The sequence below is a fragment of the Sorex araneus genome, chromosome 4, assembly GCF_027595985.1.
Source record: "Sorex araneus isolate mSorAra2 chromosome 4, mSorAra2.pri, whole genome shotgun sequence".
NCBI classification, from domain to species: Eukaryota; Metazoa; Chordata; class Mammalia; order Eulipotyphla; family Soricidae; genus Sorex; species Sorex araneus.
This window is the reverse complement of record NC_073305.1, coordinates 171,051,986-171,067,524: the sequence shown is the minus strand read 5'-3', so window position 1 is coordinate 171,067,524 and position 15,539 is coordinate 171,051,986. Positions and strand designations below refer to the sequence as shown.

Below are 15,539 nucleotides of genomic sequence, written 5' to 3'. Positions count from 1 at the left end.
AGGCAATGAATGATGCAGAGATATATAAACCCAAATGATCACCCAACCCTAAAGAGATCATGTTTCATAATATCCTCAGAAATTCATCACTGTGCTTCCAAATGATCATCAGCCAAAATGTACCCAAAAAAACTTCTGAGCTTCACTAAATAATCCCGAGGCCCGAAATTCATTTGTCAAAAGACAAGGATAATCAGGGTTGTCCAAGGGTCATTCTATATACACTCCTGTACTCAGACCACACCCATGCCAGGACATGGACATTTATATATAAGTGCATACACACACTGTGACCAGAATATTTATTCCATGATTTCAAGGAGATCTGTAGACATCCTTGTACTTGAGGGATATCTTAATTTCCAAACAAGTTTTCATTTGAACTACCCACTCACAGACACAAAAGGAGAGTCATTAATACAAAAGTCCAAGGAGAATTAATCCCTTGTCCCAGCAAAAGACAGTTGGGTCCTAGCAAGCATCAATCTATGAACTAGAAAAATTGAAAGTGTGGACCTTTTCTTAAATAATATGGAAAGATTTCAAAAGTAAGAACATTTGATAAAGAAACATGGAGTGTAAAATTATGCAGATAACCATAATGTAAAATATCGTAAACAGAGAGACATTTATTTTTAGATAAAGGAACTCAATAGGCCTTTAATAAAGGTCCTATTTGATAACACAGTGGATAGGGCATTTGCCTTGTACGCGGCTGACCCGGGTTCGATCCCCAGCATCCCATATGGTCCCCTGAGCACCACCAGGAGTAATTCCTGAGTGAAGAGCCAGGAATAACCCCTGTGCATTGCCAGGTGTGACCCAAAAAGCAAAAAATAAAAAATAAAATAAAATAAATGTCCTATTTGGGTTGGAGTGATAGCACAGTGGGTAGGGTGTTTGCCTTGCACATGGTAAACCCGGGTTCGATTCCCAGCATCCCATATGGTCCCCCAAGCACCTCCAGGAGTAATTCCTAAGTACAGAGCCAGGAGTAACCCCTGTACATCACAGGATGTGACCCGAAAAGCAAAATAAATAAATACATGTCATATTAACTATTTATAATGAAGTAAAACAATTTTAGCAACATAAAATTAGCGTTGAGAAGTACTTAACCATACAAGCTGTAGCATATTTTAGTACATTCATCAGCAACCTTTTTTTCTTGAGTCTGACTGCCATAGACAAGTAATCCTTTGCTAAAATATTTTATTTAAAAAGGACTTAAAATCTCTGCATCTATTTGTTCTACAGTATGAGTACTCATTAGATGCTGGGGGAAAGTCTGGCTGTGGTAACTACATGTCCAAGATAAAACATGTCCAGAGACATTATTAAACTCTGGAGTAGATCTGTGTTCCAAGACAGATCTGTCCACAAAACGTCACTGACTCAAAAGCACAGCCCAAATACTGTTAACTTAAACATCATTACACAAACTAAGTATCCATGGACATGTATAGGTCAGGCTTTAAATCATTTAAAAATGGGATCTTTTCTATAGACAGAATTAGAGTTCATTATAACCCTCTGAAAATGAGAGAGTTGCTAAATATTGTATCAAGGAACACATTGGGTGACTTCATGAGACTCCAGAGGGTGAGACAAATAAACAGCTTTAAATTAGATGTTTCTCTGGACACCCTTATTAGTAAGTCACAAGTGTAATATCTGATGAATCAGAAATAAGCAATGTAAGTAAACACACTTTCATTAAATTATTTCTGAGAACCAGAAAATTCACGAGTAGCCATTATACATGGGAGAAAAATATTTAAATATGTATTCCAAAAAATATTCTTTAAACATTTTTGTATACTTTTCCAATGGCAACACTTTTTCAAAATTTGAGAAAACGTGGGAAACTTAAAATATTTCCAAGAAAGCATTGGTTCCCTTTATTCAGAACCGCATATTTACTAGTATTTTACAAACAATCTTTTGAGTGTTTCAAGGGAAGAGTTCCAAGAGAGGACTCAGAAAAGACCATCAGACTGGATGTCATAATGGTGCAATTTAAGATCCAAGTATGAATCTGTTTTTTATCTTGCATTTTTGCACATGGAGCAGAATTTGCACACTGACAACTATGTGGAGAATGGCATCTCTTCCTTTAAATCATCATGGGAAAGAAGACACACATCACTAGTCATGTGCTTACAAGATCATGTGTCACAAGCACATCATCATAACTGTCAAAAAATATGTATTCTAATGCCACATTATAATGACAGGGCTTAAAGAAATGACAAATATGAAGGATGGTAAACAAGACTTCTCTAGGGAAAGAGGTTTGAAACCTGTTTTAGGTGAGAAATCCTCTCACTGGCAAACAGAAGTGAAAGTTGAAGGGCACTGAAGCATTGTACTTGGGACAGAAAAAAAGAACAGCTCAAACATTCTTCATGCGTGTCCAAATAAGTTTTTTAAAGAAAAAGTGCCAAATGTAAAAACTGTCTTGAGTGTTAGATATAATGATAACTGTAAAGTTTAAAGCATTACAGTAATACCTTCCAGCACAGTGTTCAGAGTTTTCTAAGTCTTAGAGTCCCCACCATGTTCATACTGTTCAAATGGAAACAGAAGGGATTTTATATGAATGGAAAATTATTTAGGAGTCAATAAGGCTAATTGAAATCGGGCTTAAAATGAGCAAAATATAAATTACATGAAAATTAAAAATCCAGGAAAACCTCTGAACCTGCAAAGTCTAGACAAATGATTCTTACTTCCCTAAACAATCTGGTCATCTATCACTAAATAAGCGGCTCACAGATCTTATTTCCAGAAACCAATTATTCACATGTGGGCACGGATTCTGTAAGGGAGAATAAGGTGCCCCCTCATCTCTTAATGGCAATATCTTTGCACAGAAGCAGATCAAAAGAGGGTGAGTGCAAACCCTGCGTGCCATTCATTTCTCACGCATGCACTTGCCTGCATCTGCTGGGTGAGTTCCCTGGCCAGGAGCGTGTCCTGAAGAGCATTCTCCCTCTGAGACGCATCTGCAAGCACATTGACTGTGGTTTCCGCTTCTTGGATCCACTTCACAAAGTTTTCCAGGTCTCTGCGACTGGCCTGGACTGTCCTCAGCTCAGCCTCCAGGGCATTCTGTCTGTCAGTGATGCTGCAGGGAAAACCGAGAGAGACACATTCTGTTACTCAGTGTGACAGTCCACATCACACACACTTTAAGCAAGAAGTGAGCAGGCAGCTGCAAAGGAACCCTCGTGTATTTATGAATTTAACATAAAAAAAAGTCCATATCTTTTAAAATGACTTTTAACAGGAGGGAGTAAAGGGGAAAAGGACAGTGTGAACCATCACGCAGGGGGCAGATATCAACATTAAGGGAATCACGACCCTGCCATAAAATAATGATTATTCACAAAAAGTGATTCATACAATTTGTAACTGCATGTTGCTATTCCCCAATATTCAATTTCACTTAGTGTAATATGATGATTGACACCCAAAATGCAATGTCAGTAAGCACTGGACAATAAATGAACTCATTGAATTTTAGGAAGAAGTAAAATTTGAAGCTTTAAAATAAAATAACAATAATTTAAAGGGATTATTTTCTATGTTTGAACAAATCAGACTGACAAGAATTGGTTCTTTGTGTTGGAGACATTGCACAATAACACTTTTTCTCACAAACTTGATCAAATATCCATCAAAATTAAAACATCTTACAGGTACATGTCTTGAATTTTCAGACCTATGAACTAAAGATAATAAATATATCTTTTAATATACCTTAATCTCCAAAATACAAAAACAAATTCAATTTTGAAAATTGGTGTGAACAAATCCTAGGCATTTAAACCCAAGAGAACTAAAAATAAATGTTCACACAAAACCTGTACTCCAAAGTTTATAGCAGCATTGTTTATAATACCTAATAATGGTTTTAATGCAATGCTGATCAACTGAAAGGAAATAGATGTTTTTAAAATGTAGGAAACCAGTATATAAAATTTGATCTGACCATTACAAAGGAATGCGGTATCAATTCATGCTGCCATATAGTTGGGCTTGAAACATAATGTCAAGTGAAATAATCTAGACCAAAAAAATGCCATTATATAATTCTATGGAGAAATTATCCAAACGAGGTAAATCCATAGAGAGAAAAATCAGATTAGTTGTTGCCTACGACCCAGAAGGTAACGGTAACTGACTTATATTAGGTGTAGGGTTCTTCTGGGTGCGGCAACTTGTGAAATAAGAGTGTCAGATGCACAAGATGGTGAATAGACTAAAAAACAAAAAAAGAAAACTGAGTTGTACACTTTAGGCAGGGTGGGGGGGAGGCACAGCTGGCAATCAGGCAAAGCTCAGGGCTTCTTCCTGGCTCTGCACTCAGAGATCACTTCCAGCAGAACCTGGGCAACCATCTGGGGTGCTAGGCATTGAACCTGGGTTGGCTGCATGCAATGCAAGTACCCTACCCACTGTGCTATCTCTCTGGCCCCAGGCCATACAACTTTAAAAGCGTGAATTTTGATGGGGGATTTAATTCAGGAGTAGATGCTTAGCATGTATGGGGTATGTCTAACAAGTTCAAATGCTGTCACATATACATGCAAGTGAAGATGAACAATAACGAAACTTAACACATAGAGTATGACTAATTTATGTCTTTTCTCTCCTTCACTCATTCATCTATTCATCATTCACCATTCCACTTTCTATCTTTATATAGATACAGTCGGAGAGATTTTTGCAATGTTAATATTCAAATAAATATTTATGGGTTCTGGTCATTATATGGTTTATTTTATTCTTTTTACTTTCCTTCTTTTTAATTTATAATGAAAAATATAATTTTTATAGTCAAATTGATTATAAATGATATATAAATGATACAGTCACATGATCATAAACTATGTATAAATAGAAAATGAGGACATAAAAAGATGCCCAATATCATTAACAAATGTAAATTTAGAGCCAGGATGATAGTACAGCAGGTAGGGATGTACAGCAGTACATCCTACATGGTCCCCTGAGCAATGCCAGAGCTAATTCCTGAGTGCAGAGCCAGAAATAACCCCTGAGCATCACTGGGTGTAACCCCAAAGGCAAAATAATAATAATAAATAAAATCTTTTTTAAAAGTGTAAATTTAAATCCTAATAGGATATTACTACAAATCAGAATTACTTAGAAAATATCTATAAAATATGTCAAAGAGCAACAAAATCAAATATAACTCTTACTTTGAAAATATGACTGAAAGGTTATTTTGAAAAGTTTGAACATTTTTAATAATTCCAAGTACCTGGGATATACTTGAACAATTTTATTCCTAAATATTTACCCAAGGGAAATGAAAATCCATATGGAAATGTTTAAGACAATTTTAATCATAGTGGCCTCAAACAGGTAATAACTGAAATGTCATCTACTGGTAAAGATATAAATTGTGGTACATGCATATAGCGGAATACTACTCACCAATGAAAATGGAGTACAGATAGATGTAGAAACATGGAGAGAATTTTAAAAGTTTTCAGCCATATTCAAAAACTATGTAATATGATTCCATTTAAATTATATTCTGGGATGTCAACAACTTTATCTTAACACTTATTTACTAAAAAAAAAAAAAGCAACAACCAAAAAAAAGTGTACAGCTATACATAAAATAAATGAAACTGCTTTGCCTGAAATTTAAAGCTCTCTATAGTGTATCACTATTTTATATCCCATTTCTTTTACCTTCTTATTTTCTTAAATACTATACTAGCTAAAAATGGCACACCTCTTAATACTATGAGCACATACAAATTTTATATTCACATTAAAATGTCCTTCCAATCACTGCCTTTATCAAAATCCTATCAACCCTTTAAGGTTTAAGGATTATCTCTTCCAGCACATTCCAGCTCCAGTAGATTAAAAGGGGGATAAGGTATATCTGCTGCTGCTCAGGGCTTCATCCTGGCCCTGTGCTCAGGGGTCACTCCAGCATGGTTCAGGGAACCACATGAGATTCCAGGGGTTGAGCCTGGGTTGGCCACATGCAAGACAGGTATACTATGCGTGGTACTATCTATCCATCTACTCCATTAAGTTTTTCTGTTTTGAGTCACACAGAAATGAATCACATATATCCTAAAGAGGACCTTGGATTATAATTTTATTTCACTCAAATTTATTATCACAAAAATTTCTCATTACTCTATTCTATAAACTATGAATGTAAAATTTTTTTTGTATCTCAATATTCTGGATCTTTGTCACAGCATTATGATAAGTAATAGAGATATATACAACCTGCTGATGATATACTATCGTAAGGAACTCTCAAAGACCAATTTTACAAGAAGCTACTGAGACATTCTGAACAAAACTCAATTTTTAAGTAAAAAAATGATGTGAGAAGCATAAAAATAAGATCTAACATGAAAAAGGAAACAAATTTTCAAGCTTATGGCAATAGGGGCATTCCAATAAACAGGGCGAGGAATCAAAAACCTAATTAGAGGAAGGCTGAGATCACAATTTCATGTTTAACTTAACCAATTTAGTGAAATATACACTATGATAAATCAAGTAAGCAGCACCAAGGAGGACCAAAAAATAAGACTCAGGAAACAAAGACATTAAGTTAGAAGAAAAACACAGAAAATCCCAGGATGATGGACACACAGCAGATCTAGAAAAGTCTCTCCAGAAACAATGAATGGAAGGAGGAAAATATTAGAAGTGAAAGCCTACTTCATGTGATTGACACTGAGAAAATTATCTTGTCAGAAAAAAGTCAACAGGTGCAAAGAAACATAAGCATATAAAAACAAGACAATTACTAATTTTAGTGAAAACAGAAAGGAAGAAAACCACAGTAGATTTCAAAGAGGAATGCTGTTTAGATAGGCTTTACGACGTCAACACTGAAGACCAGTGACCAGTGTCGCAATCTGAGAAAGCGACAGTGAGATGGGAAGGCCACTGTGGAAAATGGTTCAGAAGTTCCTATAAATATGAATAAAATGTGATCCAGCAATTCATTTTCTGGGTATATATATTCAAAATAATTAGAAGCATGATTCGGGGAGATATCTGTACACCCGTTTTCATAACAACACTATAGATAATGACTAAAGTGAAAAAGCAGTCCAGCGTCCAGCCATAGAGATGAACTGATATGACAAATGTGATGGATACTCACAATGGAATATTATCTTTAAAAAAGAACCTCTATAATAAGCAAAAACTGGATGAGCCCCGAAGGACATGATGCCAAGTGAAATAGGACAACCACAAAAAGACAGTAATGGTATGATTCCACTGACCCAATATTAAAATCATAAAGAATGAAAGTAAGACGGCAGCACCAGGGCCTGGGAGAGTGAAGAATGGGGAGTTATTGTTCCATGGTTAAAGAGGTCCAGTTTTACATGAGAACAGTTATAAGGATCAATGTTAGTAATTTGCTGACTTGTAAATGTGTATAATACATTTATTACCTCTGAGCTATACACTTAAAATGACTAAGATGCTCAATTATTATTTATTTATAGGGATATTTATAATTATAATTAATTAATCATAAATTAATTTAAAGAGTTTCCCTCTGAGCAGAGGCTCGGCAGTTGAAGACCTCCGGAACCCAGCCACAGAAATGCTCATGTTTGGACGAGCCTCACACATGAAGGAACCCGCAGAAGAACCCAGGTGTGCAGGACCCGGGGCCAAGATCTCCAAGGCTGCTCAGATAGGGACTGGGCCTCTTCCACCCAGATTCCCCATTTTCCAGTAGCTAGGCAGTCACACCCAGAAACTGCCACCAGCACCGTGTAATTCTAACAACGGCCAACACTCAGGGAATATAAAACGAAGCTCTCGGAAGCGCATGGCCTTGATGCGGCCAAGTGACATCTAATAACCCAGTTCTCTCTCTTGGAGAACCTGGCAAACTACTGAGAGTTTACTGCCCATGTGGGAGAGCCTGGAAAGCTCCTCATAATGTATTCATATCCCAAATACAGTAACAAATATATACATACCTCTCAGAGAGCCCAGCAAGCTACCCAGAGTATCCCGCCCGCACGGGCAGAGCCTGGCAAGCTACTCATGGCATATTCGATATGCCAAAAACAGTAATGATAGATCTCATTTCCTCTGACCCTGAAAGAGCCTCCAATCGTTGGGAAAGACGAGTAAGGAGAGGCTGCTAAAATCTCAGGACTGGGAGGAATAGAGATGTTGCTGGTATCTGCTCAAGTAAATCGACGAACAACAGGATGACAGTGATACAGTGATGCTCAATTATAAACATACATGCATTTTTTGTGAGGCAATGTAGTTTTACTGAGGCTTATTTAAAAATAGGTGAGTGAGAGAAAGAGGAATACAAGTTCAAGAGAGAACATGGTCATCTCCAGAGTTTAAGAAGCAAAAAGACGACATAGAGACAAGCAAGGATAGACAGACAGGAATAGAGACAGAAATAGAGATAAAGACATATATATATATATATATATGCATGCATTTTACCATAATAAAAATGAGAACTTTAAGATGAAAGAAAAATAGTTGTAACATAAGATGTAAAATAATCTGCCAATAGACAGTTTCAAATGTTGATGAATTTTTCATGATCATTTTATTTAGAAGAGGGAATCTATAAACAGCATAAGGAAAAGCTAAAAAGAAAAGAAATAACTGGACCCCTGGAGAACTACATTAGAGAGAATAGTAAAATAACCATTATATTTTGGTGCTCTTAAATTTTTATAGTCATAAACATATACTGCTTTAATGTTTAAAATTCAGTACTTCGTACCATAATTTGGGTGGTCGGGGTTGGAAATAGTTTATTTTCAACAAGACCATAATCATACTTTCTATTTTAAAACAGTAGCAGAAAAAAAATCTTTAAAATAGCCAAATAAAGGCTCTCCCAACATATACGAGAAAGCAAAAGATTAGAGGAGTGCAATTAATTAGGCAAGAACAGGTGGTTCCTATTTTAAGAACACTCATACAAAATTTAGTAATTATGAAAGTTAATAAAGTCAAAACACTTATTTAACATAATCAGTATCTTTTATTTTTAAGACTGTTAATATGTACATAATATGCTCTGCGACTAGCAGCCAGTGTAAAAATATATTAATAAAAATTGCTCGTTAAATCCTAAAAATGCCCAAGGTAAGAAACATATGTAAATGTCCGAGCACACAATGGGTGGGTGAGAGAGATAGCACGAGAAGGAGGACATTTCCCTTGCACAAGGGTGCAGCAGCTGAGATCCTGGTTAAATGGTTGGCACCAGAGCACTGCCAGGGTTTTTCTGAGCCAGGAATAGCCCCTGAGTGTGTCTAGCTATGGCTCAGCAACCCCGCCCTTCACCCCCGCCAATTTTGTTGTTTCAAAAACGCAGTGGGTGAGGTCAGAGGATTTCCTCTATGTGGGAGACATTTACTATGCCCAGCAAGCATAAAGGACCAGGCTAGAAGGGGAGGTGAGAACGTAAGTGAGGTTTTAAAAGAAAATGAACTAAAACCATGAGCAACTGACCCTATACATGACCCTCACCTGAGTAATTAATATGAGCAACACACATGGGTGACCAGAGGAACATTCTAACTCCAGAGAGAAGGCTGTCTAATGTAAAACTGTCCAGAGGCACCAGTTATCAGTGGGAATGGAAATTCTGCTCTGAAAATATGCATATGTTGGAGCCAGAGAGATAGTACCGTGGCTAAGATGCTTGCCTACGTACAGCTGACCTGGTAGCACATAGGGTCCCCTGAGCACTGCCAGGAGTGATCTGCTGAGCACAGAGCCAGCAGTAATCTCCCAGCAGCACCAGGTACAGCCCCCAAACAAACAGAAAAACCTACTTATAGAGAAGTGGCAAACAACAACTTCTAGATGACAGAGGGTGTCTGTCATCTTTGGATTAGACACCAAAGGCACATGGTTTTGGATCAAGGCAGATGAAATTCCCCATGACTATCCCATGACTATCTCCAAGAGCCTGGCAGATTACCTATCAACTCCATCATAATTGTCTTCATTGTGCACAACTCTGCTAGAACACAGGGGTGCCCTTATCGAGTCTTGCTTACTCCCCAAGAACCACCTCACTATTCCAAGTCTTAGGCTATGCTAGTCTATCTACACAATGGAATACTATGCAGGTGTTCGAAAAGATGAAGTCATGAAATTTGCATATAAGTGGATCAACATGGAAAGTATCATGTTGAGTGAAATGAGTCAGAAAGAAAGAGACAGACATATAAAGATTGCACTCATATGTGGAATATAAAGTAGCAGCGAGGTACGAGCTTGTAATGATGCAACTTCTGGCAGAAATTTCTCTGGACTTACTTACTAAAATGCTAAAATACAGAAATCCCAAACTGCGCAGCTGCTACTGCGGCTGCACGACCTCATATCTCTTCATTCTCAACAATGGAAAACAAATTATCAAATGCTTCCTTTTCAGCAGGTCTGACTTATTTTTTGGGGGGAGAACTCCAAACAATAATAGTGAGTGTTTTGTGGAAATACTGAATGTAATCAAAGTAAAGTGAAATTTATCAGCTACACAGACAGGTAGGGGGCTAGGGGGTGGAGGGGTGGAGGGGAGATATACTGTGATTCTTGGTGGTGGAATATGTGCACTGGTGAAGGGATGGGTGTTCAAGCATTGTATAACTGAGACTTAAGCCTGAAAGCTTTGTAACTTTCCACATGGTGATTCAATAAAAAAAAAAAAAATTAATTTAAAAAATAAAAGAATTTTTTTTTAACAAGACTTGGCTTTCATTTTATTTAATTCTTTTTTTTTTTGGGGGGGGGAAGGGTGTGTGGCATTCCTGGCAGGGTTCAGGGCTTATTCCTGGCTCTGTGTTCAGAACTTGTTTTTTTATTTTATTTTTTTATTTTTTTTATTATTTTTTTAATAATTTATTTATTTTTAATTAGAGAATCACTGTGAGGGTACAGTTACAGATTTATACACTTTTGTGCTTATACTTCCCTCATACAAAGTTCGGGAACCCATTCCTTCACCAGTGCCCATTCTCCACCACCCGTAAACCCAGCGTCCCTCCCACCTTCCCCAATCCCATCTCCCCCCCAACCCACCCTGCCACTGTGGCAGGGCATTCCCTTCTGTTCTCTCTCTCTAATTAGCTGTTGTGGTTTGCAATAAAGGTGTTGAGTGGCCGCTGTGCTCAGTCTCTAGCCCTTATTCAGCCCGCAACTCCCTTCCCCCACATGGCCTTTGACTACAATGTAGTTGGTGATCGCTTCTCTGAGTTGCCCTTTCCCCGGAACGTGAGGCCAGCCTCGAAGCCATGGAGTCAACCTCCTGGTACTTATTAAAAATTATTTAAAAAATGGTACTTATTTAAAAAAAATTTAAAAAAATACTTTTGAAATAAAAAAAATCATTCAGGGTCATCCTCATAGTAATCATTGATAACCTCCATCTCATCTAGGTAGGATTTCTTTTTCCTTAACTAACCTTCGTCTCTTCCCACCTACCGTAATCTTCCCTTCTGATCTGGCTAATTTCTACTTTCCCTCCAGAAATTGCCTGCAGATGCCTCTTAAACCTGTGGCTCCTCATCCCAGAGAGTTCCATGATTCCCTTACATCCCTTCCAACCCACTACTGCTACTCTCACAAATCACCACAGTCACAGAGGTTTAAAGCAATACCAATTTGTTACCCACAGTCCTGATGGTTCGTTTCAGTCACTCTTTGCTGCCACATTTTCTTTCTTCAGGGCCCAGGGGTGGACACCTTGCCTTGCCTTTGCTACACCTAACAGAGGCTGCCCCCCGTTCCTGTGCTCATGATCTCCTGCTCCATCTCCGAGTAACAAATGGAGTTCTCACATCATATCTGTCTGATCTACGCTCCTGGATCCTACTATACAATATTTTTGTTTGTTTTGTTTGTTTGGGGGCCACACTCGGTGTTGCTCAAGGGTTATTCCTAAATCTGCACTCAAGAATCACTTCTGGTGGGCTCAGGGAAATATAACAGGATGCGAAGACTGAACCCTGGTTGGTCATGTTCAAGGCAAGTGCTCTACCCATTGTACTATCTCTCCGGCTTCCATTTTTCTTTTTCTTTTCTTTTCTCTTCTTTTCCTTTTTTTTTGTGGGTGTTGGATGGAGTGAGAAACAGGGCTATACCACACTTGGAGGTGTTCAGGGATGACTACTGGCTCTGTGCTTAGAGATCACTCCTGGCAGTGCTCAAGGGACCGTATGTTAGCAGCATGCAAGGAGAGCACCTGAACGCCTATATTATTTCTCCTGCCTCTCTCACCTCTACTTTGAAGGACATATGTGATAGAATTACCGAAGTAATGCAAGAGTAACTCTTCATCAATATGGCTACTATTCTGAAATTCCTCATTAAATGACCCATAAAGACTGAATCACTGTTTAAAGCTCCAGAATCACCAGGGCATTTGGTACCCTCTGTTGCTATACATAGTAGCAATTCAATAAGAACTTGATGAATAAATAAATACAAAATTGAGACTGGCTCCTGCCATCTAGCAATACTTTAAAAAGAAAATAAGGAATCCAGGTTTAAAATATGAATACACGGCAAGTGCTTTTGTGATAATAAATATGTGCTTAAAATGTATAAGTATACACTTTATACTTAGTATACATATAGTCAGGAATGTTATAGCCAGAAATTTTGAAAATTATGTAATTTCAAATAATTTTTTGTCTGTTTTTGGCTTGGGGGTCATGCCAGGTTCTCAGGGCTCTCCTGGCTGCTTGCTCAGAAATCACTCCTAGCGGGGCCAGGGGGATCATATGGGGTCCAGGGATGGAATCAGGATCAGCTGTGTGCAAGGCAAATACCCTACCTGCTGTTCTATCACTTCGCCCCACAAGTTAAAAAATTAATCAAATAAACGCACAAGTATCAATTCACCATACCACTCATTTTACTTTTTAAAAATATTAGTTGCAAGACTAGAGTATGGAATATTACAAGAACATTTGAACCAATTCATTTTCAAGGACTTTTACAGAATGTATTAGAACAGAAGGCCAAAATAATTGCTCAGGTTAGAGGCTCAAGAATATACACTTGAACATAATAAATCATTAAGCCAACAACTCTATTCAATGTCATTTGTATATCACTCTCTGAAAGAAATGACCTATTTCTACCACCACTGCCATTTGATAGCATTATATGGGTCAATCACTTCAAATCTCTATTTTCTCCCATCTTGGCCATAAAAGAGTCTGAACTAGTGAGAAAAGGGCCCATTTCAGAATTTCTAGGAGCTGTTTAATGCTATGTTTTAAAAATCACACCAAGTATAAAATCTATGAGAAAAAAAGAGTTCCTCCATTTTCATTCCTGTCTTCAGTTTGGCTTCATTCATAATCACTGCATCTATATGAGAGGCCACTTAAGAGAACAGATGCATGCGCACATCAGCAAAAGAAGGGGAAGCAATAACGTGGAAGATTCCTAAAATCTTACCCAGCACTGAATTCACAGTCATTCTTGATGCAGAATTTATATCCAGCATCTCCCTTAACTCCATCCTAAGAAAGATCAGAACCAAGCTAGAGGAAATTCTGAGGACTGTAATGGGAGAAAATAAGGAACGAAGCGCTATTACAGAAAATGAAATGACTTTGAGACTAGGAAATGTAGCCACTAGACCAAAGCAGAAACTGTTTTTTGAGAAAGTTTATTTTAAACAATAAATCACTCAAAATAGAGGCGAGGCGGAAAAGCTAAAAGATACATCTGAAGTTTATATGGGTAACTGTAATGGAAATACAGTGTGTGTGTGTGTGTGCGTGTGTGTGTGTGTGTGTGTTTACTTCACACAGAAGAAGTATATGAAGACTATATAATTCGGCTGAGCAGAAATAGTTCAGCCTTAAAAATATAAACAGCTTCTCATAAAATATTTAAGAAATGCAAGGGTGATGGGTTTATAATAGTTCATACTAAAAGGAATTGGGATTTTTTTTCTATGTAAATGCTTAACTTTCTGTTTTATAACAGATTTCTGTTCAAAAAGCAACACTGGGGGCCGGAGCGATAGCAAAGCGGGTAGGGTGTTTGCCTTGCACGCGGCCGACCCGGGTTCGATCCCCGGCATCGCATATGGTCCCCCAAGCACTGCCAGGAGCAATTCCTGAGTGCAAAGCCAGGAGTAACCCCTGAGCATCGCTGGGTGTGACCCAAAAAGCAAAAAAATTTTTAAAAAAAGCAACACTGATATGCTCCAAAATCACTTATAAATGTTTTGAGGCATAACATAACTACCCACCTACCTGACTTTTTAAAACGTTAAAGATGTTAAATAATTCTTGATATTTAAGCTATCGAGATATATGATATTATTAAATCAGGTGCACAAGTACTTATAGTTGGTCAAAATATTTGAATACAAACAGGCCTTTCATCTTTTTTTTTCTCCAGAGTTAACTGAGGACAATGCATCCTCAAAGACACAAATATGTGATACTAAATTTTTATATACTTTTAAAAAATGACCTTTACATTTAAGTGGGATTTAAATATATTTGTCTTAGAGCAGAATAAAGATGGTAGCATCTGTACTTTGAGTGGCATGTGGTAAATTTCAATGAAGCAATTCTTTAAGTTTCCTAATGCTTATCTTTCACAAAGTAACCTTTCACAGTGGTTTCTCTTCTACCTAGAAAATTTCTATAGTACCCTTGGAAAAAGCAATCTATTTAATAAAAATTTAGTCCCTGCAGATACCCCAACAGACTGTGGTGTTTTGGTGACTAGTCTCTGTTACATAGGTATTGGGTGTACACCAAGAACTTAAGACTTAACTCAAGTGGGAATTAAGAGGCATGTTCTAACTTACTAATGCCACACCAGTTGGGGAAGGTCCAGAGTGAATCCCAAACCCATGGCCATTTCACAAAGTCTATCCACAATCTGTAACACAGACAAGCAGGTAGCTGCAGGAGTGCTAGTGCCAGGAAGTAAATATTCAAGACCACAGAGCTATTTCCATGGGAGGATTTATGTCACCACATCCTATTTCTCTTCTGGTTGAGTCACTACCAGACATTCGATCTTCATTAGTCAACCATTACTGGATCATAACTCCAATTCTACTCTGCATCCTTCCCATCTGCTGCCAATTCACCCTCTGAACACTTCTTATTATGCCCAGAATGTCACATTTCAATCAGCAGACTCCTCTAATTAACCCCTTCATAAAATTGAATCTTACATAAAATTGGTTCCCTCAAAGTGATCAATCCCCCTGCAAACATTTAATAACTTACTTTTTATTCTAAAGATAAGGAGCTGGAAAAAGAATTCTTTTCCTTGACTTTCAGTACTATTTTCAAGACATTACTCTTCCATATTCCAGGCAAAATCACATATCATCAAAGCAAAAGGTATTTACCCATTATGTTCAAACACTGACCATTGAGTTCATGGTCACAGTTATAATTTTAGTGTTTTACTTGCTTTAGGAAGTAAGTGAGGTCTGAAATCCAATTTAATTA

General features: G+C 37.6%; 1 protein-coding gene across 4 annotated transcripts in view; it reads right to left on the bottom strand.

Annotated features, from left to right (window-relative positions):
• UTRN (utrophin) overlaps positions 1-15,539 on the bottom strand; it is a 585,431-nt gene that overhangs the window by 272,527 nt on the left and 297,365 nt on the right. For all 4 annotated transcript variants that reach the window (XM_055134486.1, XM_055134485.1, XM_055134487.1 and 1 more), the window contains one exon: positions 2,941-3,130. In XM_055134486.1, coding sequence (XP_054990461.1) covers positions 2,941-3,130 — 190 coding nt within the window. The remainder of the gene's footprint in view (positions 1-2,940; positions 3,131-15,539) is intronic.